The sequence below is a fragment of the Maylandia zebra genome, linkage group LG7, assembly GCF_041146795.1.
Source record: "Maylandia zebra isolate NMK-2024a linkage group LG7, Mzebra_GT3a, whole genome shotgun sequence".
In the NCBI taxonomy this organism is placed as follows: domain Eukaryota; kingdom Metazoa; phylum Chordata; class Actinopteri; order Cichliformes; family Cichlidae; genus Maylandia; species Maylandia zebra.
The window spans coordinates 58,002,201-58,029,312 of record NC_135173.1 but is presented as its reverse complement, the minus strand read 5'-3'; the positions used below and the strand labels follow the sequence as shown (position 1 = coordinate 58,029,312).

The following is a 27,112-nucleotide window of genomic DNA, read 5'->3' as shown; positions in this document are numbered from 1 at the left end:
GAAGAGCCGAGTGCATCCGGTAGTGAATTTAAAACCGCGACAGACTCTGGCTCCCATTTTCTGTCACAATTCAAAACGTATCACTTTAGGCCTCTTTACTTGCTGTTAAACTAATACAGCTGTCAGTACTGGGAGAAAATGTCACAGGCTGTTTGGACTCTTTTTTTAGGCGGGCGGACGACCATGATGAGACCAAATTGAAGCAAAACTGAAAACATTAACATAGGACCAGTGTTGGTCAAGTTACTTGAAAAAAGTAATCAGTAACTAATTACCGATTACTTCCCCCAAAAAAGTAATCCCGTTACTTTACTGATTACTTATTTCCAAAAGTAATTAGTTGCTTAGTTACTTTTAAAAAACACGATTTACAACCTGAACAGGTGATAAAGCAATAGATCTTTCAGCCCAATTCTACTTTTTCTGCATAATCCATCATACAAAATGTAATCAAATGGAAAAGTCTCTTTTTAAAACTTGTTTTATTAGTTTTAACCTTTTAACTTTATGCATCAAGCAAAAACATAATTATATGCAACATTCTCCGACTGGAAGAAATTTGTTTAACATTTAAACTTATTTTCTGCACATTCCAGCACATAAAATATATATATTTTTTTGTGTTTACACTCACTCTTTCAAATAGATGCAAAATTATTTGAAAGAGTTATTATTTATTTTCTGCTGTGCAAAACACAGCAGAAAATAAATAAAATCAAAGACTAGCAGTCCTTTTGCTCTATTTTCACCTGTAAAGCAGGAGTGGCGTAGGCGGAGGTTTGCCCTGGTGCAGGTGTGCCGCAGCGGTCAGTTGAAGAATCTGCGAGTTTCTCTGTGAGTTTCCCATTACGTGGTAGCGCACTCCTGGTGCTTGCTTGGAAGTTTAGGGGGTTTTTTCGCTGTAAAAAGTTTTCTTCCGATGCACAATGAACGCTAATGTTTTTGTCACTTTTTATGTAATCAAACTCAGTAAGTAAGGCCAGTACTTCCACGCTTTAGACGCTGCACGCTCATACTCTCTCCCGCACTCGATCCATTGTTGATCTGCACACAGCTGTTGTCAAGAATGTCGCACTCGCTTATGTCACTGTCATGAGACATTCTCGCAAAAAAATCATGGTTTTAGTAACGCAGTAACTCAGCATTCCTACGGGAAAGTAACAGTAATATAATTACCGTTTTTGCAATAGTAATCCCTTACTTTACTCGTTACCTGAAAAAAGTAATCAGATTACAGTAATGCGTTACAAGTAACGCAGTAACGTTACTGGGCAGTAACGTTACTGGGCAGTAACGCGCATAGGACAAGAACTACCAAAGTAAATCAGGAAACATGAGACAGTTCTCAAAGACGCAGACTAGGGAGGGAACACGAAGCACAAAAACAAATGTAACTGGACGTGGAACATAGTTTTTGTCCTTATGTCATCAAATGACACCTGGAGAAGAGAGACACGTATGTGAGAATGCTGTTTGTAGATTACAGCTCAGCATTCAATACCATCGTTCCCTCGAAGCTGGACAGGAAACTGCAGGATCTAGGACTGAGCAGCTCCTTCTGCAGCTGGATCCTTAGCTTCCTGTCTGACAGACGCCAAGTGGTCAGACTGGGCAGCATCACCTCATCCCCCATCACACTGAACACTGGTGCTCCACAGGGGTGTGTACTGAGCCCTCTCCTATACTCACTCTACACCTACAACTGCACAGCCACTAACAACTCCAACATCATTGTGAAGTTTGCGGACGACACTACAGTGGTGGGTCTTATCACCAATGGTGATGAGACGGCTTACAGGGAGGAGGTCAGCGCCCTGACCCACTGGTGTCAAGTCAACCATCTCACCCTCAACGTCGCAAGACAAAGGAGTTGATAGTGGACTTCCGGAGGTGCAGAGAAGTACACACCCCCATCACCATCAACGGCGCTGCTGTGGAGAGAGTGAGCAGCTTCCGGTTCCTTGGTGTACATCTGACTGAGGATCTTACGTGGTCAGTACACACAAACAAAACAGTGAAGAAGGCGCAGCAGCGCCTCTTCTTTCTCAGGAGACTGAAAAGATTTGGCATGAGCCCCCGCATCCTCAGGACCTTCTATCACTGTGCCATTGAGAGCATCCTCACTGGATGCATCACCACCTGGTATGGCAACAGCACCGCCTACAACTGCAAAGCTCTCCAGCGAGTAGTGCGGTGCTCTGAACGGATAATTGGAGGTGAGCTTCCCTCCCTCCAAGACATCTACAGGAAGCGCTGCCTGAGGAAAGCGGGGTGGATCATCAAGGACTCCAGTCACCCCAGCCATAAACTGTTCAGACTACTTCCATCAGGAAGGAGGTTCTGCAGCATCCGGTCCCGTACCAGCAAACTGAGAGACAGCTTTTTCCATCAGGCCATCAGACTGCTGAACACCTCATAGACACCTCAGCTTCACTACTGGAACTTCAACATTATGCACTCCATACTGTACAGTAATGCCACTGTTTTGCACATGTCTCAACTCTGTATATTTTTATATATTTTATTTATTGTTTACTCTATTTAACTTGTAAAATATGTGTGTACACACACACACACACACGTAGAAAAATATTTAGTATACACATCCAGGAATGCATATACTATTATATATTGTACATATATTTATTAGTTTCAGATGTAGCCATTCTTGTATTTTGCTTGTTTATGTTATTGTATTTGCACAACTCTGTTGCTTGTGAAGCTCGCACACAAGAATTTCACTCACATGTACTGTACCAATGTACCTGCACATGTGATGTGACAATAAAAGTGATTTGATTTGATTTGATTAGAGATTACCAGGTATAAAATCACCACTTACTAACCAATCAGGTCTCCAGAAAGTGGTGTGACCACTGGAAGATTCCTTGGACTTCTCCCGGAAAAGCAAAGCGATCAGTAGTGTCTGAAGTCTTTGTATTTCCTCGATGGTACTATGCAGAGAGCATCAGGTGCAGCTTTACTGCTTGATTTTTTTCTGTAGAAAGCAGTTTTTCAACAGTATTGTTATTCTATAGACGCCAATATATTCTAACATAGGACAGAATCCTTGCTGAACTTATAAAATCAAACAAATCAAAATCATACATAGATTAAGCTTATGTTATTAAATGTAATCGTCTTTTTAATTCAACAGCATTAACTCCGCAACTGGAAGAATAAAAATAAAACGTTTGGGACTACATTATGTTATGTCTGGAAGTGCCATGTTTTACTGATCGTAGCAACTAGCAACGTGCTAGTGCTTTATAGAATATTAGTACATACAGTGCTACACACAGCCCATTGGTTTATTTTCATTACCGACACTGGATTGCCCAATCAAATCTCTCAGGGCAACTGGTCTCTCCCGTACCTTCGCTGTGCCCTTACGCATCTTGTAAAACTGAGTTTAGTGTGGAAGAAGTGGCGAAAATGTGGAGCTAAAACGCTGAAAGAGAAATAGAAACTAAAAATAAATGCAGGAAAACGTGTCAAATTAACCGACATGTAGAATATCTGCTGCATCGTGAACTATATTACCAGTAACAACTAGAAACCAGGCCTCACAGAGCGACAGAGGAAGGTGTAATCAACGTGGTAACCAAATTGATAGAGGGACTCAAGGATTCAGGTAAAATGCATGGATGCTTTGATCATGAGCCACACCTAATAGTTAAAGTGTAGCTTTTTAGTGTCATATGCTGCAGGGCAGTGAAACTAAGAGCCAACCAACAACTGGACCAATTACAAAGAAAGTCTCTCAATATCAATGAATTATGTACATAATCAACATAGATTTATTTTTGATGCATTTTTGTGAGTGATCATGATTGGTCGCCTGGACCAAAAATGCCAGGCCCGATTTATTTGTGCCAGACCAGTCCTGCGCTGAGGAGATAGATTTTATGTGTGTAGGTTTGCCGTACCTGAAACCACTGAAGTGCAAACTCTGCATTGCAGTGCTACGGTAATGTCTGCATTTTAATTTGATCATTTAGAAAATGTCATTATGCTCGATTCCAATCTCCTGCTGCTGGGACTGTATCTACTAGAATACAGGATTCCCACCAAGAATACCTATTAAATCAATCAAATTAATTCCACTTTGATCTACAACAAACTAAAGCTATTTCCATGTCTCCTTTATTAGACAATAAGTTCAGGGTTGCAAGCATAGCTGGACTGGCCATCAGGCATACTTGCCTGGTGGGCCGATGGTGATTTTTCGTTTTTATGGGCCTATGATTTTTTTTTGTTGTAACGGCATAAACAATGAAAGGTGGTGGATTGGCCAGATGCTGGCCGATGTGTAAAAATAACTCAGTTGTTTGGTGGTGGCTATGGCGGAGCTTCCACAGATTCAGTAACATTAGCAAGTGGTGGAGGCCAGCAGGTGGATGATGGAAAGGTGAGGCAGGAGGAGGAGAGACCCGAGGCGGTCCGAGTGTCAGGTGAACTGAACTTCAGGTAAGAAGTTATGACCTGCAGTGTATCTGAGTCAGATATAAACCAAGTTTAGGTGTAATTTATTTCCGTTATGCTGACTTTTTACCATCAGTTACAATAACTCGTACTGCGTGCTAGCTAGCATGACGGAGTTTCTATACAGCTGGGTGGGTGCACTCAGAAAAATAAAGGTGCCAACTGGAACCAAAAGTGGTTCTTTAAACTGATGCCATAGAAGAACCTTTTTGGTGCCACAAAGAACCTTTCAAACAATGGTTCTTTGAAGAACCATCAAGAAATGGTTCTTTGGAGCACCTTTAATGGTTTTTCTGGCATGGCTGGCGGAGTGAGCCGTGTGGTGTGGAGGAAAAGGAGGACCCAAAATGCAGGCAGCCGACTGATGATATGAGTAAGAGTTTATTTACAGGTGACAGTGGCAGGAACAGACAACGAATCATGAGACATACTAACGGAAACCTAAACTGGGAAAACTAAAGAGCAACTAGAAATCCTCAGGGCACGGGGTGAAAGGCAGAGAGACGCAGACTGACGGAGGATACCAAAAACGCAGAGATACACAGATGAACGCAGACGAGCCGACAATGAACACAGACGGACACCCACTAAATATACACACACAAGGTAATCGGGTAATCACACACAGGAGGGAAGAACAGCTGAACCCAATACACATGAGGACCGGAGGAGACAAGCTGAACACAATGACAACAGACACAGACTTTCAGAACAAAACAGGAAATCTAGAACCCAAACCGGACACAAGGGGGGAGGACACAGAATAACTAGAACAGAGGGACATAATCATAAAACACAAAACGCTGGGCCAGCACCATGACATTTTCAAAGAATCTTTTTAAAAATGGTTCTTTAAAAATGATTAAAAATGTTTTTTTAAAGAACCTTTTTGAAATGGTTCTTTAATGAACCATTTTAAACCATTTTAAATCTTTCAAAATAAAATCTAACATAAATTGAATTTGAGCAGGGTAAAATAAATACGAGCACAGCATAGACATATATTAATGGTTTATTGCCATTTCGTAGTATACCAAAAGACAAAAAGGCATTTTAACCCTCAGCACAACATCACAACTAATACATGTCACATATTAGTCATTTAAACAGTAATAATCTATAGATAACACAACAATACATGTATTGTTTAATTAATAAAACATCAGAAAGTGATACAAAACACATTAGAAATAGCAATAGCTTCATAACAGACCAATAAAATCAACACATTTTCATCAGCAGATGTTTGCATGTTCAGTAAAAATATTTCAACAACAAGTTTTTGATTAAAATGATCAATGAACTTCAGCGTTATGTAAGGCAAGTTTCATGTTGGACTCATGGTCCTTTGTTAGTCCAGTTTAGGACAATGTCTCTGATATATGTATCATATCAAATATATGTTATATCAAAACAACCCCACACCTGCAGTTGTTTCAGTTTTTCACAGGTGTTTCCTGTCAGTGGTCAACCTCACTCAGGGGGACATCCATATCAGCTAACCAAATGACAAGCTCCTCCCTTTGTGCTTCGAATCCCTCCCACTCTGAGACAAGGAGCTGAGAGAGAGAAAACAAGGGTCAATTATAAAGAAGAGAGAAAACTGAAACCCTCCTCAGAAGGTCTGACTCGCATACCTACAGTCGACCTGTGATGGACTCCTGTTTGGCGGTCACGTCATCCCAGCGGCGGCCGCACTCCCTCGCGAAGGCCAGCAGCTGAGTCTGCAGGGTGCCCTGGAAGAGCTGAGTTAATGTTCGACTCCTCCTGGTCAGGCTCTCCAGCTGGATGAGCCGAGGTCTCCCCTTTCGCCGCCGCCTCTAAACACACAATCAGAAATTGCATGTAAAGCAGGAGGTGCAGATTTTTTTTGCTATTCTTTTCTAAATCCAGGCTTAATCACGTGGAGGTATTTGGAAAACTTTTTTGGCCAGCGGACAACTGCTGTCTCGCAGGAAGTCAAATCAAATGTATGCGATACACAATCAATTCACAAGAACACATTAAAAAAGAAAGTCCCGTTCTTGCTTGATTTCAACTGAATTCTGCATCAAAACAGGGTGACAGAATTAAACGAATGTTTGCAGCAAATGTGAGCACAAGGCCTCACTTTTTACAAGCCTACTATTAAAGTTCTCTTCTATGCAGACAGCGTTCCTGTTTTCAAGGCACAACTTGGATCTGCTGTACAAATCTTATAGATACACACTAAATGAAACAATAGTGTGCACGACTCCAGATTCTGATCCCTCATCCTAATATGGTCCCAAAAGGCTCACAAAAACCAACATAGCAATAAAGCAAATGTTGAGGCTTCAAAATACAAAGTCCATAAACCAATGGCTGACATGGGTTTTATCATAAGGGTGATAAATATACAACATATGTTCTTAAGACTAAAAGTATAATACAGATTTTAGCCTGAGAAATTTGATGTTCATTTACCTGCAGATTAGAGCAGGGCGATATGACCAGAAATATTTATCACGATATACATTTGAAAATTTGCGATAACGATATAACTGACGATATAAATGACACTAGACAAAATACTTTACAACTCCACAACTTTATTAGTGCAAAAAACCCCATCAATGTATTTTCACTTAAACAAGCAGCTGTTTTTTATGTGCATTAGAGTTATATAAAAATGTAACAGTGCAAATTCCTTGCTGACAGTTTAACCAAAAGGCATTTCCAGTGGAAATTGGCCGACATATCCTCAGCATAACCATGTATAATATCCACAAAACTTAAAAAGAGGTTATACACACACAATACGGTAATATTATGTTGAAGCGCAGTACGTATCACTCTGCGAGGCTCCTGCCTACGATAGCCGTAATGCTCTGACAATCCATCAAGCGGTGCGGGTTCGTAGCTTAGCAAAGTCGTACTGAAACATTTGACAGATTTTCGCCGTGTACCACATAAAATCATTTCGAGGTCAGTAAACACAACCAGAATTCATACATAAGGCACACGGGATTATAAGGGGCACTGTCGATTTTCAGAAAAATCAAAGGATTGATTTTAAGTGTGCCGTATTTTCCAAACAACACGGTAATAACGACGGCCCGCTAGCATGCTCTACCAAAAATAGTGTTTTGTTGTGTATCTGACGGACAAAAGCCAAACCAGTTCCACACCACTGAAGTTGCAGCATTTTTACAAACCAATTCTGGTTCATCCGTTTCATTTAACGATCCACTTTCGCTCTTCTCATTCTGTGTCGCCGCCATGTGCGTATGTAAACATAGGCACTGCGCATGCGCGTTTTACCCATATTCTATCACTATATTTCATTTTCCTATCGTTGCCCAAAATTACACCGGTATTATCGTGAATGGTATGATATAGCCCAGCCCTACTGCAGATGCCCTATACCTGCCTGCTCTGTGGTTTTCCACAATATTTTGCACATCACTATTTAATACAGGAAGTAGGTGAACTAAAACAAGTCATATTTCTTTGTGAGAGGACCATATTAATGAAACCAACCTCAATGACATCATAGAGATCCCTAAAGATGCTCCTGCTGCTTTTCTTCCTCCTCATCCTAAGCTTCCTTCTCCTTGTCCTCGACTTCCATCCAATTGTAACTCAATCTAATTGTGTTCCTCCCCCCCTCTTCCTCATTCTGTTGTTGTGAACAGAATTAGTGTGAATCTGAATTAATTTGTGCAAACGAGAAAAATCTGCTTTTCGATCAGAGGTAGAGCTGGTCGATAGAACGATAATGATATGTATTGCGAAATAACTTTTTCTCGATGGAAAAGTTAAACTATTGCGATAGGCCTCATCTCTCTTGTCCTCTTAAAAAAAAAAAAAGAAGAACAGCCAATCCAAATCAAGTAGCGCAGAGCCAAACCAATCACAGCCGCAGCGTCACGTCACGTGACTTGTTACGTACAGCACAAGTGCCAAGCCGCACATGTGTATTTGTTTGGCAAGCAGCCAGCCGCCATGCCGCCTGGGTAATGGAGGAAATGAGTGTGCTGACTAGAGAAAAATCTACCGAGAGGAAATGAGTGTGCTGAGAGCGTGACCGAAGGTTACCGAAGAGAAAACAGATGATGGTTCCAATGCCGGAGAGATTGTCGAACGGAAGAGCCATAGAAGTTCCGTAGTGTGAAGGTATTTCGGCTATTTCAAGTCTGACAAAAAACAGAGTAGCGCACACGGTAAATTGTGCCAAAAGCAAGTCTGGAAATACAAAACCGGTGCATGCTCAATCACTGACTGGAAGCGCTAATTCGCCATTCGGCTTTTGTCAGACTAAAGTAACTGTTAAAACAGTTTGAAAAGCTAAGCTATACAACAAGGAGAGATTGAGAATTTCCTTTTAGTTCTCAGTTTATTTGATATTGACAAAAGTTAGTCAATTTTGTCTGTTCTTCTGTAAAACAAACTAAGATTTATTTTTAGAATTAATATTTTGTTTCTAAGTGGAATTGACAATTTAGTAGTCTGTTTCATTTGTTCTATTTTGAAACTTAAACGCTTTAGCGGCTGCCTATTGTGTAGTTTGCAGTGATGTTGTGGCAGTGATGTACACTGTTCTGATGGTATATATGTATCAATCTATCAATTGTTTGTTGTAAGACTCAGATAAAAAAAATTTTTTAAAGCGAGACATTTTAAATGAGAATAAGAAAGAAAAGTATTTCCTTGTGCCCCCCTTTCCCCGTTAATGCCCTACATGGACCCCTGGCAACACTTTGCTAGACCCGCCCCTGCACAGTTAGCAGCTGTCAGCTACTTAGAAAAGGATCCTGGTGTTATTTGTCTCTCAGAAACAGTTCACGACTTCCCTTCAACTCATTCCTGTCACCTAAAAGGTAAACCTGTTTCTCCATCACCTGTTCAGCTCTGATGATCCAGTAAGGACATCTCCTAGTTTCATCTTCATGTTTCCCTCTCACCACATATACAAACCGACATCATGACAAGCAGCTTTACAGCTGTGGCTCCAGCAAACATCAGCTGAAGGCCTTTCTTCAGGCCAAAACCTTTCAACCTTTGCTATCATACTCTCAACATGCCCAAACAAATCCTGTTCCAAACAAGCCAAGGTATGAAAACCTCTCTCATTTATGAAAAACATTTGGCTTAAAAAGAGCAGCGTTAGTAACGAAACTCATTATAATGACATTTGGAACTGATGAACCATGGAACAAACCAGATAGATAGATATAGATATATATACACTTTGTGACTGTATGTCTACACATTATCCATTCAACAATAAAAACTATAGCAATTTTATTTTAACACTGACTGTAGGTCTAGTTTTGTCTTGAGCAACTGCACTGAGAGTGTTTCATGCATCTCTACATGTAGCAAAGAACAAAGCAGCCTCAACTTCAGTATCAGTATTATCCACTAATAACTACACCATTAACTAGCCCTAAAGAGAGACAGGATTGATGAGGGCAAAAGTCAGGCGTGATAACGGTCTAATCTTGTGATAGAGAATGTGAACACTCTCACATCCCTGTTAGGCTGTACTGCTGTTTTTTTACTTACCATGAGCAGACTTATCAGAAAATTATGAATAAGGACCACAACACCACACATGTTAAAGCATTTTAAGATATTTGGGGGGGGGGGAAAGGCTTCTTGCAGATCCCTGCAATGGCTATGGCATGAAAACACAACAGAAACTTATAGGGTAGAGAATGTTTGATGTGTGGTCCTGACCCTGAACTTCAGATAACCCTATTTCTAATCAGCTTTGTCAACAGCATTTATAGGTTCGTAATTATTAATGAACTTTTTGAATTCAACATAGTGCGAGACTTCAGACTTGATAACCCCTACCACATAAGTCCGTACAAATGTCTAATCATCTAAAATAATATTTTAGCATCTTCTATTTTTCAGGCAGCGCCCCTGGTGACATGATTTTGTGTCTCAGTAAAGCTTTTAATAATTTTATTTATTTCAAGTCACTGATTTTTCACTAATTTCTCATGCTGTTTAATATAAAGGAATAAAAGCCTCCCTGCAATGTGTGCTCCCTTTTCTCCTTTTCTTTTATATTTGTGCAGTAAATCAAACAAAGAAGTATTTCAGGTAGGCCACAAAATCAACCTCAGGTGCAATCCCAGTTAATTCTGCTGCTCTCAATGCCAGCAAACAAACAGCTGAGGTGTGGGGAGCCATAGCCCTGCCCCCCAGGACCTGGAGGAGATCCAGGCCCCAGACATCTAGAGGCCCCCCAGAGCACAAGAGCCCAAGAAGGAATCACCAGAGTGTGGTGGGGGGAGATAGGTCCCTACATATGGGGGGGCCTGAAATGTTCTCAGAGAGGTAGAGTCTAAGACCCAACCTGACACATAAACATAGACAAACAGTCATACGCAGACACAAACATGCAATCCCACCCTTATGCACACATATGCAAATACTCAACACTTGCCCAACATGGAGACACACTAACACACTCAGAAAGGGACAGAGGAGGAATGTCTCCCCTTCAACTCAGTGACACACCTGTACCTCAAGACCCTGCATCTGTGGTGGTGTGAGGGAGCCAGCTGGGGACAGTAATAGCTGATTACTTCGGTTATGACCTTCTACACAACTAATAAATCACCCATCCAGTAAATCTCAGATAGGACGTGCTACTTAGGCTGCTTTAGCCTCAGTGTGCACACAGTTGCTATACATTTGCAATCCACTTTGCAGCCCACCTCAGATCTTCATTTTGTACTACCTCACACTTAATATCATATCTGTTGTCACTGAGGCCTGTTCTGTTCTGTGCTGGGGCCTTGGCACTGGAAGATGGAAATAATCTTCTTTTGCTTCATGTGTGCAACCACTGTTTGGACTGGACTTTGCCTCGGGACTTTCTCAGATGTCTTCTAACAATTCTCACAACAGTTAATGTGAAATAAGCTCATTTTCCTGCAGACACAGAGTCAGACAGATTTTCTGTAGAGAAATATATCTCAGCTTTATTAACCTCAGATTTCGTTTTGCTTTTTATGCCTTACAGTAGTTAGAAAATAATATATACACATTGCTTTAATTACACAATCCTTATTTGGAAGTGCTCCATCTCTGCTCAACCCTTGCAATAAAAGAAAAATGTATCGTTACACTTAAACCTGCTAAACAGGTATTCTGGGCACAGAAGGAAAGGGAAAGCAGACTTTTTTGCCTTCAGGGCCTGGAGTTTTGTATTTGTCAGTTTGTCACTGACTTTTCTTACATTTGGTCTGCAACTCAGAAAAACTAATCAAACAGCAAACATGCAGTTGGAATTTGCTAAATGTATTTCACCCTCAATGCATGAAACCTCAAACAATTTCAAGTGATACACAGTGCAGGAAACCTCACTGTGCTTCATAAAACGTTTAAGCTTTGTGTAGGTTTAATCCCAGCACCAATGCAGTGTTAAAACCAACACAGCAGGTGTTGTTGATAAGCCAGTAGCCAAAGGAATTTCAATAACTTTATCCAGCAGGAGATGAACAGAAATAAGACAGGCTGGAAAAAAAAAACATGAGGAAAAGTGACAAGGAAGTGTAGGAGGAGAGTAGAAAATAAAAGAAAGATTTTGGCAGAGAAAATTAGCTTTGGTTTTCATGCCATTTATGAAGAATACTATAGAAGACAGTAGAAGTAAATTATTATTTGAGGCCAACTTTGTGCATTGTTTATTGCTATGCAATGCCCTCCTAGTAAAACAAGGGGAAAAATCATGTTTCATCTTCCATTACAAGTAAAGCTCTTTTTTCCATGTGTCCCCAGCACCTCTTCATGTACAGAATATTTACAGTAATATAACACAAGCAACAATAAGAAGAAATGAACACAGTGTTTCTGGGCAAAGTAACCCAATAAAAGCTGCGTGTTACAGCCGGAAGCCCATTTTGACAGATACCTTGTGCACATAAAAACAAACAAATTATAAATAGAACGTTTACAATAAATACAACGTTACTTAGTAAGTTTTCACATTTCCCAGTACACAAACTGGTAGTCAAACAGCCAACCAGTGGCTTTACTGGAAACCAGTAAAACTAATTGCTACATGACATGTATTAACCAGAAGTGGACATTTTCTTGAAACAGAACATAAGGCTAGTTTGACTATACATATATATGCTTTAAACAGACAGGTTTTTTGCCCTGGTCAGAAAGATCCTGCTAAATAAACTCTATATTTTCACATAGTGCAGCTATTTTCCATGGCTAGTTTTTACTTATATTTGTCCCCTGGGCAAAAATTAGCTGCCCGGACCTCCCCTAGTGTCTGGTATGCTGATAATGGAATACTACAAGGCTACAGTTTTGCTCTATGCTCAAAAATCAGTTTTGCAATATGCATCATTGAGGTACAAAACTGAAATGATGACAATATGGGTGTAAGGGTATAAAAAGTTCATTTCATGATAAGACTTCCTTGGTTTTGGAAATCGTGTGAGTTAAACACTTATTAGTTTTAAGTATAAATTAAACAAAGTATTCGTTTGCACTTATGACCAACAGTGAGTTTTGTGTACCCTTACAGCCCTAAGAAGATGGTCTAAACTACAATGGAATCCACTTCAAAACAAGATCGCAGGATAAAAAAATTAATTCACACCCAAAACAACTGACTCACAGTAAATCTGTGGCCTTTTGGTTCCTGGAGAGGAACCCAGTTTTTAGCCCTCTGGGGGGGAAAAAACCAATGTTTTGGAATTTTTACTTTTAGAGTTTTATGCTATGTAACTCATATGCATTTTTGTAAAACTAGCTTATACGTCGGTATTTTTTCAAATAAATATCTTTCACTAGATCTTCAAAAAAATAGTCTCTCTTATGTTATCGTTAAAGTCAGTTCAATTGTCTTTTAGACAGATGGAAAAAAAGATAGATTACATACTAGCAGCTTTAACATTGTCATTCTTCTTAACATGGGCTGAACAGTACTATTTACAAATACACTTTAAAATGTAGTTCACATTGTATCAAGGATATGAATGTATCTCTGGTCTAGAATACTGAACAAGGACAGAGAGGATTTTTAAGGGAAAGGTTAAAACTACTGGTGTGAATCACCGTGAAGACATGCAGTGTTTGTTGTCCATTAAATTCAAACAAGCTACATTCTAAGATCAAGTCATAAGCCGACTTTTGCCCATCGCTTATTAACCTTGTGCTTACTGGCAACTCAACAATTTTCTAGAGCAGCGAAGTGGGGGCAGCACTAGTTTGAGACTGTGTTTCAACACCTCGAGATTACAACCGATCTACACCGTGTCTGACTGTACAACTGTACTTTGTACTACGTCTCAAATGTACTTGATTACAGTGCAGTGTGTAGTCGGGTGAAAATAAGACTTACATTTGAAAACATTACCAAAAAATCACAATGGAAATCTGCCTTTTTGTGTTTTTATAAGACCTAAATGCTAAAGGTGCTAAAAACTAAACAATGTTAACCAACCAAATAAACATACTACAGTTTTAAAGGAAAATACACTGTAGATTCCAGTTAGTCTGTTTTTGTTTTATTCCAAAGGCTTCAGAGATGTTTGTAGGTAGTCAGTTTCCAGTCTTTTGAAAAGCTAACAGATTTTAACCTGCTTATGTAATGTTTAATTCTAAAAATTGCACCAATATTTCTAATTAACTATAGTCCTATTTAAGATCATTCGAAGCTAGCACAGACTTTGGTTGGGAGTTTTGGATAACAGATAATGTTTCTTTTAAGCAGCCAAATGTGCTGTGAATACACTTGCTATGAAAAACCATGAGCACACATGCTACTTGCTCTGGAATATTTAAATCCTCATCTCAATGTTGTTGAGGTTTAAGCAGCATCAAACTTAGCTTTAGTAGAGAATTTATAACAAAGAGATCAGACATATCAGTGAACACAAAGTGTTGCAAACAGTTGATGTCCAGTTCTTTCAGCCTCTTTTGGATGGACACTATATTCACAGTGAGGGATATGTACTGGAAGTGGAAGACAGTCAAGATAAATATTATCTGTCCTGCCTGTCCTCTAACTTGTCAAAAGTAAAAGTAAGCAAAAAATAAATAAAAGTCAAATAAATAACAAATTAAATGTCAAATACTCATAGATCGATATTATTCAAAATAAATATTTTAATATTGCTCCTGGAAATTAAATAAATTTTAAAAAATGCATTAAGGAGGTAGGCACAAACCGACACCCACCTTCACAGATCTAGTGACACTGCATTAAAGGACCGTACCAGTGTTTTAGCACCTTAATTACACCTTAATTCGTGATTTTTATTACCAATTAACAAATTTGAAGCTACAATTTTCGAGCTTTTTTTCAGGAAGCCACAGGGTTTTTTTGTTTGTTTGTTTTATAAAATAAATACATAAGTAATTTTTGTGCTGATTGATTTACCTGACATAACGACTTTTTCAAAAAAAAAAAAATAGGCTTCCTGAAATAAGGAAAAGTCCAGCCTTTCCCCCCCAAAAGATCAGACATAATAGAATGTGTCTATTTGGTTTAAAACAAGTTACAACTTGCATCACCACCAGTTTTTCAGTATGTGTCAACTTATACTTACTTATACTTATACTGAAGAAGCGGTTCAATACAGTGAATCTGGTTCTTTTGAAATAAGAAAAATAAAAGTGTTCATCTGTCACAACAATGACTTCTTAGAATCAGCCTCAGTTTCAAAAAACAAGTCAAGAAGGCTGTCATTAACAAGAAACTGAATAAATGATCACTAATGGAATAAGCCTCAACTGTTAACTCTAGTACTTTTGGAAATGTCAATCTTGATAAAGATAAACTCAAACGTCCATGCAACTGAAATAAAACAACAGCAAAAACGTCTTATGTTAAACTGCATAGTAGGGATAAGGATTATAGTAGGGATGTCTGTTCTATTAATGTGATGATGTTAACAGCCAAAGCTTTAGTTCTATTTGAAGAGATTTTTTAGTATTTTCTTCCAAAACACATGTAGTGCTCATTTTTGTTGATCTGCTTCCATAACTGCTAGAATCCAAAATTATGAGCAAAAACAAAATTGTATTTATTGCCTGGCCCCAATTCTTTTTACCCTATTATAATAATGTGGGAGCAAAAATGTCAAAAACCTGGAGAGAGGGAAAACCCACAACTATATGCATAACAGATACAACTTAAGGGAAGTAATCTTCAAAAGATGTACAGACACAACCCTGTGTAAATGAAAAATATATATAATTAAAAGATATATATATATATATATATATATATATATATATATATATATACTATACTAATATATATACTTATACATATATACATGTATAATTTAAAAAATACATTTAACATGTAAAGTAATTGTAATGAAGAATTTCTGATGGACAGGGCATAAACAGAAAAAAGTGTAGACTATTAATTACTAAATATTGGAAAGTGAGTGGGATTAAATAAGCTTATGCTTCTTCCTACTCCTTTATGAACATGCAATTTATTTATAATTATTATTGCTTTGTTTTCCTTCTGTCTTGCTTTGTTTGCTCTTTTTTCCTCTGTTATACTATTTTAACATGTAAAGAATACAATACCATACTCATTAGGGTTCCTTTTTCTCTCCTCTCCCCTTGGTCTTTTTTCAGTGTTGGTAGGGAAACATGCAGGAAGGTACAGAGGAGGAAGTCTATTGGTCTCACAGACTGTTGATCTCCTCAGCTTCTTGTCAAAAGGAAGGGTCAGGTGACAGCAAGCAAACAGGAACCAGAATTAGTGCCCGTGTGGTATGTAATGTGAGATAGTGAGTGCACAGGTAGTTTTGGTAATCCCAGAGGGATTTGAGTTAAATGGTGCTTTCAGTATGTGCGTGACTGATTGTGTGAACATGTGGGTGAGGGTGGCTGGGCCGGTGGGGGCCCATGCAGTTCTGCTGCTCACTGAGCAGAGAAGTAGTCTCTCCTGGCCCGTTCTCTGGGCTGACAGAGGGCGGAGATAGCGGAGACTTGGAGGAAAGGGTGGAGCTCAGAGTTAGATTGGGGTTTTGGGCACACAGGACGGTGCTCATGGAGGAAGGAGGAGTTTGGGAGATAGGGGCGTGGTTGCTTGGAGAAGGAGTGGCCTGGGGCAAAGAATGGCTTGGCCTTCTGCTGGAGGAAGAAGAGGTGGTTTGGGGCAGTGTGGTACGGTCACTCAGAGGTGTAGGCTGAGAATTGGATGCAGGGCGCTTCACAGGAGGTGTGGCCAGCGGCAGTGGGGTGTGTGGCCCTGGTGGCGTCACAGGGGGCAAAGAAACCGACGTGTCCAGGCGTGTGTGACTGCCCTCTGGAGACTGTGGTGTGCTGTCCAGCCTCGATGCCAGCAGACCATTCTGGTACTGAGGACGAGTGATCTATGCAAGACAAAACAAAGGTGAATAGATTTTTTTTTTTTTTTTTGCCTGTCCCGTTTGGATCTTTAGCCATCAGAATTGCTGTCTGAAAGCCAAGAAAGATGCCAATTGGATTTACTTTACCAAGTGGATCCTCATGGCCTTGCCATATTGGTCCATTTGATTGACCTTTATTATAATTATGTATTTATTTTATTTTCGTTTTTTAGAGACGGGACAGACATGACTGGGGGATAGGACAGGGAGAAAGAATGAAAGAATGAGAGGGAGAGAAAGAAAAATAGAGGGGAGATGAGATGGTGAGAAAGGGGGAAGAAAAAAAAGAAAAACAAACAAAACACCTGGATCACCACGATCAACAAAGAGCAACATAATAAAAACAACACCATCACATATATGGGAATATAACTGTAAATACTAAATATTAAACATTATTGTGCAGCACGTAAGATCGACAGCGCACAGTGTGCTTTGAGGTAGGAGCCAAAAAGGGTGTCGTTTGTGTGTGTGTACACCTGTGAGCATGAACGTGCTTGTTTTAAAAGGTTCCTTCATGTAATGATCTGCTAGAGGGTGTGGGGAGCCACAGCCCCGTCCACCAGGGCATCAAGCAGGTATGGAGGAGATCAAAACTCCAGACATCCAGAGGCCCTCAGAACACAAGAGACCAAGGAAGACCAACAGAGGGGCAGCCGCGCCACTATCCCAGAAAGAGCTGACGAGAGTCCCAAATGAGGGGTCACTCAGCAGCCGCGGAGCAGAAGCCAGGGGGGGTTGCAGTGATGTGCCCGTGAGCTCCGCCGGCAGCCAGCTGTGCCAGAGTGACCGAGCCCCAGACCGAGAGCCCGAGGGCACCCCACCCCCGAAGTGGCCCGAGCGAGCCCCAGGCTCCAGGCCCTGATAAGCGGGCCACCAAGGAGTGAGCCGGTGTGTACCTGGACGCCCATCCCCGGACACAAAGAACCACCAACGCACCGATGTCTGAGGGTGTCTGCCACTGGTAGGGGAAGTGGTGGGGGAGATAGGCCTCCATACCTTGGAGGACCTGGGATGTCCCCAGAGAGGTGGCGTCTGATACCCGACCTGACATATGGACACAGACAAACAGGCACACACAGATACAAACATCCATTCCCACCCTCATGCTCTCATATGCAATTACTCAACACTCACCCAACGTGGAGACAGACATAGAGAGACACTGTACACACAATCACACTCCCCAAGTGTACTCTAAGCCCCGGGTCTAGGTAACCTTGCCCCTGGAGGGGGGAACTGCACCCAGACCCAGGTGGTGTTACCCTTTTCACTGGGGTGGGGAGAAGCAGACCGCCCCGACTCCGCAGCAGCAGGGAGGCCCCACATTCCAGACCCCAGTCGGACGGCCAACTTCTCCTCCTAGCCCCCCCGCTCCAGCAGGCCGCAGAGAATGGGGGTGAGAGAAGACTCCAAACCTCCCTCCGCCCGCTCATATGTAGTGTTGATGCATGTGTGTTCTAAGGTGCCTTTAAAACCCAGGAGGGCATGGAGCTACCTGCCAGAGAGCAGCAGGTAACCGCATAGCCCCTCCTGCTAGCCCTCAATGTCTACGTGTATTTAAAATTGAGAGGTGGGCAACGACGCCAGGGGTGAGGTTGTACACCCTGATGGTCTTTTGGAGTCCGTGTAGCGTGCCCACCCCCAAGATCCTACATGTATGTGTTATGAGAGTGTGAGTAATATGAATGTTTAAGTTGTGAGATAAAATTGAGGCACAGGCAGCCAGAAGGGGACAGAGGGGCGGATGCCTCCCCTGCACCCTTGTGACACATCTTTACCCCAAGGCCCTGCATATGTGGGTGATTGTGGTGGAGCGGAAAGAGGGAGGCAGCTGGAGATGGGGAGGGAAGGAAGGGAGGGGCAAGTGACCCCTCCCTGGGGCCAGCTCCCTCACTGACCCCAGTAGGCACCCCCATACTCTGCAACCCGCCAGGGAAAGGGGGCCCAGGCCCATCTGGACCGGGGCCCAGTACAGCAGCGCCGCCCGGCCCCACAGAGCCCGGGACAGCCCACCCGACCCCACCTCAGAGAAAATTGCACCCACCCCGTCATCCACTCATCTTCCACACTACACAAGACAATAGACACCCAGGCTGAGATCTTCCTCCACCTCTCCTGTATCTCCCCCTCCTGCATAGTGAGTTCCTGAAGAGAGGAGAGCTCCTGCAAGATGTAACAACATCCCCCACCAGTAGAAGAGCCTCCCAGGTGGCTCGATGCACTGGCGGCACCCTGCGCCAGGACTGGGCCCCCATACACCCACCCGCCCACAACCCCGGCAACACACCAACCAGGACCCAAGCCCCCGAGGCCCAGCCAGGGCCCCAGCCCAGAGACGGAGCGCCCCCAGAACCTCACGCCCGTCCTGGACCCACCCAGGGGCAGCCAGCCAGGCTACCAGGTCAGTAACCCACGTCCGTCAGCACAGACCCTCCCCTAGCCCTGCTGCACGCAGCCACGAGGAAACCGTCACCTAAGAGCCAACAGAGCCCTTAATAGGCCATGACCGCTACCCCGGGTTGAGCCCTCCAAGGAAGATGCTCCTGGGGAACCCCCCGACGCCCTAAGCCTGTCCCTACCCCCACACCAATCACAACAGCAAAGGTGGGACTAAACTATGACCCCCCACCCCCACTAAGTGATGGAGCTGATCAAAGGAGCCCAGAGCAATTGATCTGATGTGGTGGCAGAGGCTGTATCAAGACTAATGTAATCTAATAGATAATTTCTATATTGGTTAGAATTAAGATTATTTTTATTTTTCCAGTTCATGAGGACTGTTTTCTTGGCTATGCATAGGGCAGTGAAAACCATATGGGCTATATTCTTTTCTGTAGTGACATTATCTAAGCTGCCCAACAAAAACACTAAAGGGGAAGTTGGAATGTTACATTTCAGACACTTTGATAAGTCTTCACATATCTCGCGCCAAAACTTCTGAACTGGTGGACAGAACCAAAGAGCGTGGATATAATTGTCCGGTGAATTCGTTTGGCAGTGTGAGCAGTTGTTGGTAGACGTAAAGCCCATCTTGAACATCCGATGACCTTTATAGTGCATATTTTGTATTGAATTAATTGAAAACTGGGATTTCTAATTAGATGAAAGGTTTTTAAGCAAATCTGAGACCAGAAGTTTTAGTCTAAGTTAACTGATAAATCCGCTTCCCATTTTGCAATAGGAAGTGATATTGATTCATCTGTTTTAGAAAGCATTCTCAAGTTCAAGTTCAAGTTCAAAGTTTATTCGCCACATGCAGTGGCAGGTTGCCCTGCAGTGGAATGAACCCGCCCCCCGACCTTACACATACAACACAGACATCACATGGGTATACAAGTCGGAGAACGGTTGCATTACAGAAAAAACACTGAAATGTACACTACAGTGGGAAAGGTACAAGAGGAAAAAAAGAGACCTCTACTCATGCTGGGCTACAGGAGGACAGCATGAGAACAGGAAACAAAAAAAAACTCCTCTGCACAGAAAAGCACATAAATGTCCACAGTACAACATTGTAGAGCACGTGACCAGCAACAGGGTTGGGTAGGGGATAAGGAGTTCTCCCAGGCAACACAGCAGCCATCCTGCCACTGCGCCGACTCTCCAGCGCGGGCTCAGACCCGCCTCATGTTCCCAGGAGGCAACAAGCATTGAAGGCGTTGGAAGGGGATGGGGGATGTGTGAGTGCTTATCAGTGTAAGTGTATGTGTGTGCGTGTCCATAGTTCAGCTGAGACAGTGTCCTTCGCCCTATCAGGCTAAGTAAACAGTCTGCTAGCCAATCCAGTTGGCCTTGCATGGAATGGGAAGAATAGTCATCACACAGTCGTTATCAGGGATTTTTTGTTTGGCTCCAGCCTTGGGCCTGAGCAGCTGGCACCGTTGAGTCTTCACGGCAGCCGTAAGCGTCTCCAAGGTGTTAACCATGCTGCGTTCGTTGTGAGAGGTCGCGCCTCATCCCATCGCTTCAATTCCAGCGGTCAGCCTTGGGGGGGGGGGGTTTGAACAGCTGGTTCCACTCTCTTATTTCTCCGATAAGTCAGGGCCAAGCCAGCTCCGATCAGCAAGAACCCTGTTATCATGGTTCCGAATAGGTAGATATCTTCAGCGTCCTCGATCGACAGTCCCGCCAGGCACATGACCCTCCAGTTCTGCCACCCGTCCATCGTGTATCCGGCAGGGAAAGTCCCTCCAGGGCACTCGGGCTCTCCCGAGCCCAGACTTCTCGTTGAGAAAACGGTGTCAATAGCATTCAGAGACCAGTTGATCAAATCCATAATTCTCTTTTAGGTTTTAGAGAACGACAGTGAGAGACTGTTCGAGGGAAAGTAATACACACGAGACAAGACAAGGACACAAGAGGCTAAGCAGGGAAGATAAGGGTAAGGAGGAGAGGAGAAAAAGTGTGACCGCCTTCGCTGAGAGCCAAACGAGAACATTCTGTATATTTTGGAAAGTAATTTGGGGGTTTTAAGAGTAAGAAATTGAACCACACTTGGTGGTGTTTGTCGTTCAACTTGACTCAGTTTAAATTTCTTTTTTTTACTATGGATTTAATTTGTTGATATTCTAAAAAGAAAATTCTTGTTGATCCCATATTGTGTAACTAGTCTGTCAAATGAAATAAATTCTGTTCCTTCTAATATATGTTCTAAATATTTGATTCCTTTACCACTCCAATCTGAAAAGTTTATCATATTATTGTTATGTAATATGTCAGGGTTGTTCCAGATAGGTGTATGTTTGCATGGGATTAATGAAGACTCTGTCAATTTTAGAAACTCCCACCATGCTGTCAGAGAAGAACTGATGTTGACGCTTTTGAAGCATTCATGTCGTTGGATGTTTGAGCTGATAAATGGTAGATCTGAAATCTCTAGATTATTGCAAAGTGCTTGTTCTACATCTAGCCAAGGTTCATCTAAGAAGGTATGTTTTAGCCATCCTGAGATAAACTGAAGCCTGTTGACTAAGAAGTAGTGCTGAAAGTTAGGTAGTTCTAATCCTCCTTTATCCTTGGTCTTTTGTAGTGTTTTTAAGCTTATACGTGGGGGTTTATCTTTCCAAAGGAATTTGGACATGTATGAATCTAGAGATCTGAACCAATCTTGTGGAGGTTTAGTTGGGATCATTGAGAATAAATAATTTATTTTTGGCAAGACCATCATTTTTATAGCGGCAACCCTTCCCATGAGTGATATGGGTAAACATTTCCATCTAGCCAGATCGCCTTCTACCTTCTTTAAAAGTGGGGTATGGTTTAATTTAGTTAGAACTGCAAGCGTGGGAGAAACATTAATACCTAAATATTTTATATTTCCCGATTGCAGTGGTGTAGAAGAAAAATTATGGAAGGAGCAATTAATCGGAAGGACTGTAGATTTTGACCAGTTAATTGAGTAATCTGATATTCTTGCAAAAGAGTTTATCAATTAAATCACCCCAGAGATATTGGTTTGTGCGTTTTTCTTTGTAGAATTCTGCAGGAAAGCCGTCTGGACCTGGAGCCTTATTATTGGGCATACTTATCAGGGCTTCCTGGAGTTCACCTGATGTCAGTGGCGAATCCAGTGCCATTGCTTGAGTGTCTAATAATTTTGGAAGAGTTATGTTGTCTAAAAACTGATCAATTTCCTTTTTAGACAGGTTTATTTGTGGTGGATACAATCTTTTATGGAAATCCCTGAAAATGTTGTTTATTTGTTTCGGGTCATATACTGTGTTCCCAGATGAATCTTGAACAGCACATATAGTTGTTTTTTCTTTATTTATTTTTAGCTGGTTTGCTAGAAATTGACCGGATTTATTACCATGTTCATAATTTGTAAGTGTAGTCTTTGTACTAAGAATTTTGTTTTTTTTTTATCAATTATCTCATTTAATTCTAGTTTTGTTTTGCGTATTTTGTTCAATGTTTCCTGATCTTGGTGGGACGCGTAGGTTTCTTCTAGTGATTTAATGTTTTTTTCTAATTCCTGAATATTTTTGTTTTCTTCTTTCTTTTTATGTGATGAGAAAGAAATTATTTTACCTCTCATCACAGCTTTCCCTGCTTCCCATAGAACAGATATGTAACTGTTTCCATTAGAGATCTACCTAATTTATAGCTCAACGTAATGTAGCTACATACATAACTGAGATTTTTTTTCCTTATTAAAATATTGTGCTATATCACAAATACTACCAAATATACAATTTCCTATTCATGTAACATCCTAAGGGTGATATTCTACCTGCTTTCATTTCAACTTGTTAGCCCAGAAGAACGTTAGTCAGCTAACAGAGGGTGCAAAACGCCATCATGACAGACAGGCTACAGAACAACAGGATGAATACCAGGCACCATAATGTGTTCATAACAGAGGCCAAACAAGTGTCCATAGTGTCTATGTTGAAGAGATACCCAGAAAATCAAGAGCCAAGAAAATAACTAGCATGTTCTCCAAAGAGCCATCCAAAGTGTACTCTCAGCTGAAAGGGACCAATACTGATTCACCCAGAGGTGACACTGACCAATCCTGTAAGAATAATTAAGAGAAAGTAGCTGAATAACCTAAGAGAACAACAACTTCCTAGAACAAGAAGAATTATCCTGATCATTAAGGTTTTCCACAAAGGTATGACACATGCGAATTACCTACCTCGCCACAACATGGAAGCTCCTATCATAGCAACCAAGCTGACTAGGCAAAAGTCAACACACAGCACAGTTAAAAGGGCATGGCAGATAACACCAAAGCACCAGCTCCTGGTTGACAGAGCAGTAGATCAGGACCCCAAGACATATCAATCTCAGCACTGCCTGGACTGACTACAAGTAAGCTTTTCTAAGGAGCTTAGGAAAAAAGTAGCAGGACTTTTGCAAGTTTCACAAAACTTAAAGACATCTAGTCACATTCTTACTAATCTCCTTAAACTAGTATGAGTTGGATAACTGAGAACCTACACAGAAATACACAAAAGCTAATGAAATTCACTGTGGGCAGTGACAGTGCTGGAAGCCCTTACCTGTATTTTTATTAATTTTAGTGATTTGTATTTAAAAACTACATATTTAAAAACTACATAAAAGAAAGAAAACACATTTGTGGTTAGTGATTCTTTATTAGGTTCATTTTCTAGTATTTAAGTGAATCGCTTGTGGAAGGTGAAGAAACAGGGGGACTGGCCATCCGACCTGTGTCAGGAAAAAGAACCTTAGTTAGAGCTGTTCACATTTTATCATTATCATTTGTCTGTAACCTAAATTCTTTATATAAGTATTAAGATAAGTGTGTTAACAGTACTCACCTTTCCTGGTTGTTTCTTTTGCAGGATGTGGAGCAAAAGAGTAGAAGCAGCTCAATCACCTGCTTATGAGCTCCTGGAGCAAACCAATACCCCAAGTTAGGGGAGTGTGGTTAAGGTGTTTAATTTATAAAGAAGTGGTTGAAGTCTATATGTTATTTAATTATTTATAGGACTTGGTAAAAATATAAATGTGTCTTTTATGTGTTGTATTGTGGTTTGATGATGGCTCATGTGGATGTTTATGTTTTCATTTGGTTTGCTAACTCTAGACTTGGGCTATTCTAGATGCTCACCGGAATCAGGTAGAGTATAAAATGGAGCCAGTTGCTTTTAGAGGTTGTTGGGTTCTTTGCTGTGTGTTGGTGCGTAAACTCACGGTCTCTTTAATAGAGTCTTCCAGTTAATGAATAAATTTTATTCCAGTCTTATGCCATTTTGTGTGAATGTAACCCCCTAATTCACCTCTTCATGAAAAGTGGATACGAATATATAGATTCAGGAGTGGAGTGAACACTAGCGATGTCAAACCATTCGCCAGTAAGTGAGACATTGACTCACTGATCCACAAAAAGGACATAGTTATGTCAGAGAGAGAGTGTCGACAAATTGTGTGGTTCACAATTTGATATTTTGAAAGATTTCATCTACTTCAAGCATTTATTTGTACTTGCCTGATTTAAATGCCACAAAATCTTATTTCTTCCATCTGCTCAGTGTTATTTAAATACTGTTCAATATGTAGCTTTTAGAAGAAATGTTTAGATTTTGCATTGTGGGAAGCAATTTTTAAATATTTTTTTCTTATACTTGAAATAGAACCATTATAAATAATTCATTTCCTATGGGTGTCTGTGTTATACAGAAGTATAGTAAGTTAAAAATCAGCTTATATAAAAATGTTTGTCAGTCAAACAGGGAGTTACCTTGACAAACTGAAGATCTGAAAGCGCTCGAACACAGAAATCTGGTATGTACTGGAAGGGTGTGCCTGGGATCTGAGTGTTGCTTCCACAGACGGAGCCACTCTCTGGAGCCCGTTCGGTGCAGCTCAGAGATGCCGAGCGGTTGAGGTTGCCCCCATGTGACGGAGAACGGAACTCTAAGGATTAACAGAGAAAACAGTGAGCAAAAAACGACAAGGGGTCTCTAAAAGAAAAGTAATTAACAAAGCTGACATGAATGAAAAATGGAAACAAAAATAATTATGAGCAAGGAAAAAGTGAAGGCAGCTGGGTGAATGAGGTGGTGAGGGCTGGTGTAATGAGTACACAGTGCAACAGATCACACAAACACACACAAAACATATAAATGTCATACTTGTGCTATGACTGCATGAATGTGGGGAGACTGTTTGTCACGCAAAGAATGCGCCAAACATGCTGTGTGATGATGCAAAGAGCATCATTTGAGCATTTTACAGCTGAGCTCTGAGAACAGATTTCTGTCATTGGTTTTACAGATGATTTAGGGTAGAGGACGGCCTATCATAATTGGATGAGCAAGTTTAGTAAGTGAGGAGATACTGTAAAAAAAAAAAAATGCTGATTTTCTTTCTTTTAGAGTTAGGTAATAAAAATTAGCTTAGCTTAGTTTATAATTAAGACTAGGAACAGGGTTGAACAGCTAGCCTACCTCTGTAGAAAAATCACAGAATCTGCCACTTAAAAAAGACTCTACAAAGTTCCACCCACAAATACAGATGATTATGAACAAAAGCTTTCATGCAATGTGAACATTACAGCTAAGAGGCACTGAAATTCAGACTTAGAAATTAACTCCCACTTTCATAAGATGGCAGATACCACCTGCAGTGGGATTTAGCAAAAACTGCATGTGTGATTAGCTTGAGAAGCTTCTTCGATTAAGAAGAGCTAAAGTCTCTGGGATGAGAGGTGAGCTTTTCCATTAAATTAATGATATCCAGTTCAAAGCTCTTAAGCTTTCCCATTACAATACATACTATTCCCATTTCTGTTGTAGAGGAAATGGGCAAAATCACAGGAGATTTGCACATTTCATTCAGCCCTCAGAAAGACAAATAAGCACATTCTTCAAAGTGTCAAAACTATTTTGTTAACCAGAGTTCTGCAGTCAGATTAGTGTAGCTGTTGGTAAATATCACAAGAGTGATGGAAAACCATCTGAACGTAGATCAGTGGTTAGCAGGAGGTGTTAGTTTTGACAGGGTTAGAAATTAGAGGTCACAGCATCAAGAATCCCATCCAACAAGTTGCTCATTTAACTGTCACACCTGCCTTCAGAAGAAGACACAAACAGACCACATGCAGCATCAGCAGTGAGCGCTTCAGCATGTTCAAAATATACAGCAGCACCCAGCTACTGATTTTACTACAGAATAATCAATTATCTATCAATGAATATGGACAATAAAACCAAATATTAACTAAAAGGTCCATTTACAAGCTGATCATAGCTTTCAGTCGCATTTTGCAGTGTTCCTGTGAGACCATTAAATGTTTTTTTTTTTAAATATCCTCGCTCTGTATATCAGACAACACAAGCAATTAGAAGACATGATAAGCTGCTGTTTGTCAACATTTTAGGACATTATATTATCAGCTTACTTTATAAGATGTCTGAAAATGATCACAAATACCTATTGTGAGTTTTCAAAGCTGAAAGCAAACAGTTTTCATTTAACTTCTTCTGCTAAATAAAAAAATCAGAGGTCAAAAATGTTTAATTTACCATGCTTTTTGTAACCTTTGAATCTTTCCAAGGTTCATTTATGATTTAAAATTTTCTAACCAACTCCTTTTTGGGATTTTCTTACTTCCAGCTCTTGCTTTAAGACACAAACTTTGGAGAAGTTTGAAATATTTGAAAGCATGAGTTTGGTTGAGCAGTGTAAAAACCTTACACCTTATAACCCTTTTAGAAATATAATCATTGTTGGTAGAAATAGTAAAAACCCAGAAAAAAGGGACAGCA

General features: G+C 40.9%; 1 protein-coding gene across 5 annotated transcripts in view; it reads right to left on the bottom strand.

The window, feature by feature from the left end:
• Positions 1-5,582: 5,582 nt before the first annotated feature.
• LOC101484014 (metal transporter CNNM4) overlaps positions 5,583-27,112 on the bottom strand; it is a 48,025-nt gene continuing 26,495 nt past the window's right edge. For 2 of the 5 annotated variants that reach the window (XM_004566975.5, XM_004566976.5), the window contains 2 exons: positions 25,084-25,259; positions 13,265-16,832 (listed from right to left, as the gene is read on the bottom strand). In XM_004566975.5, coding sequence (XP_004567032.1) covers positions 16,287-16,832; positions 25,084-25,259 — 722 coding nt within the window. In that variant the 3' untranslated portion in view covers positions 13,265-16,286. The other 3 variants (XM_004566977.6, XR_191598.4, XM_076886772.1) reach the window with 3 other exon arrangements.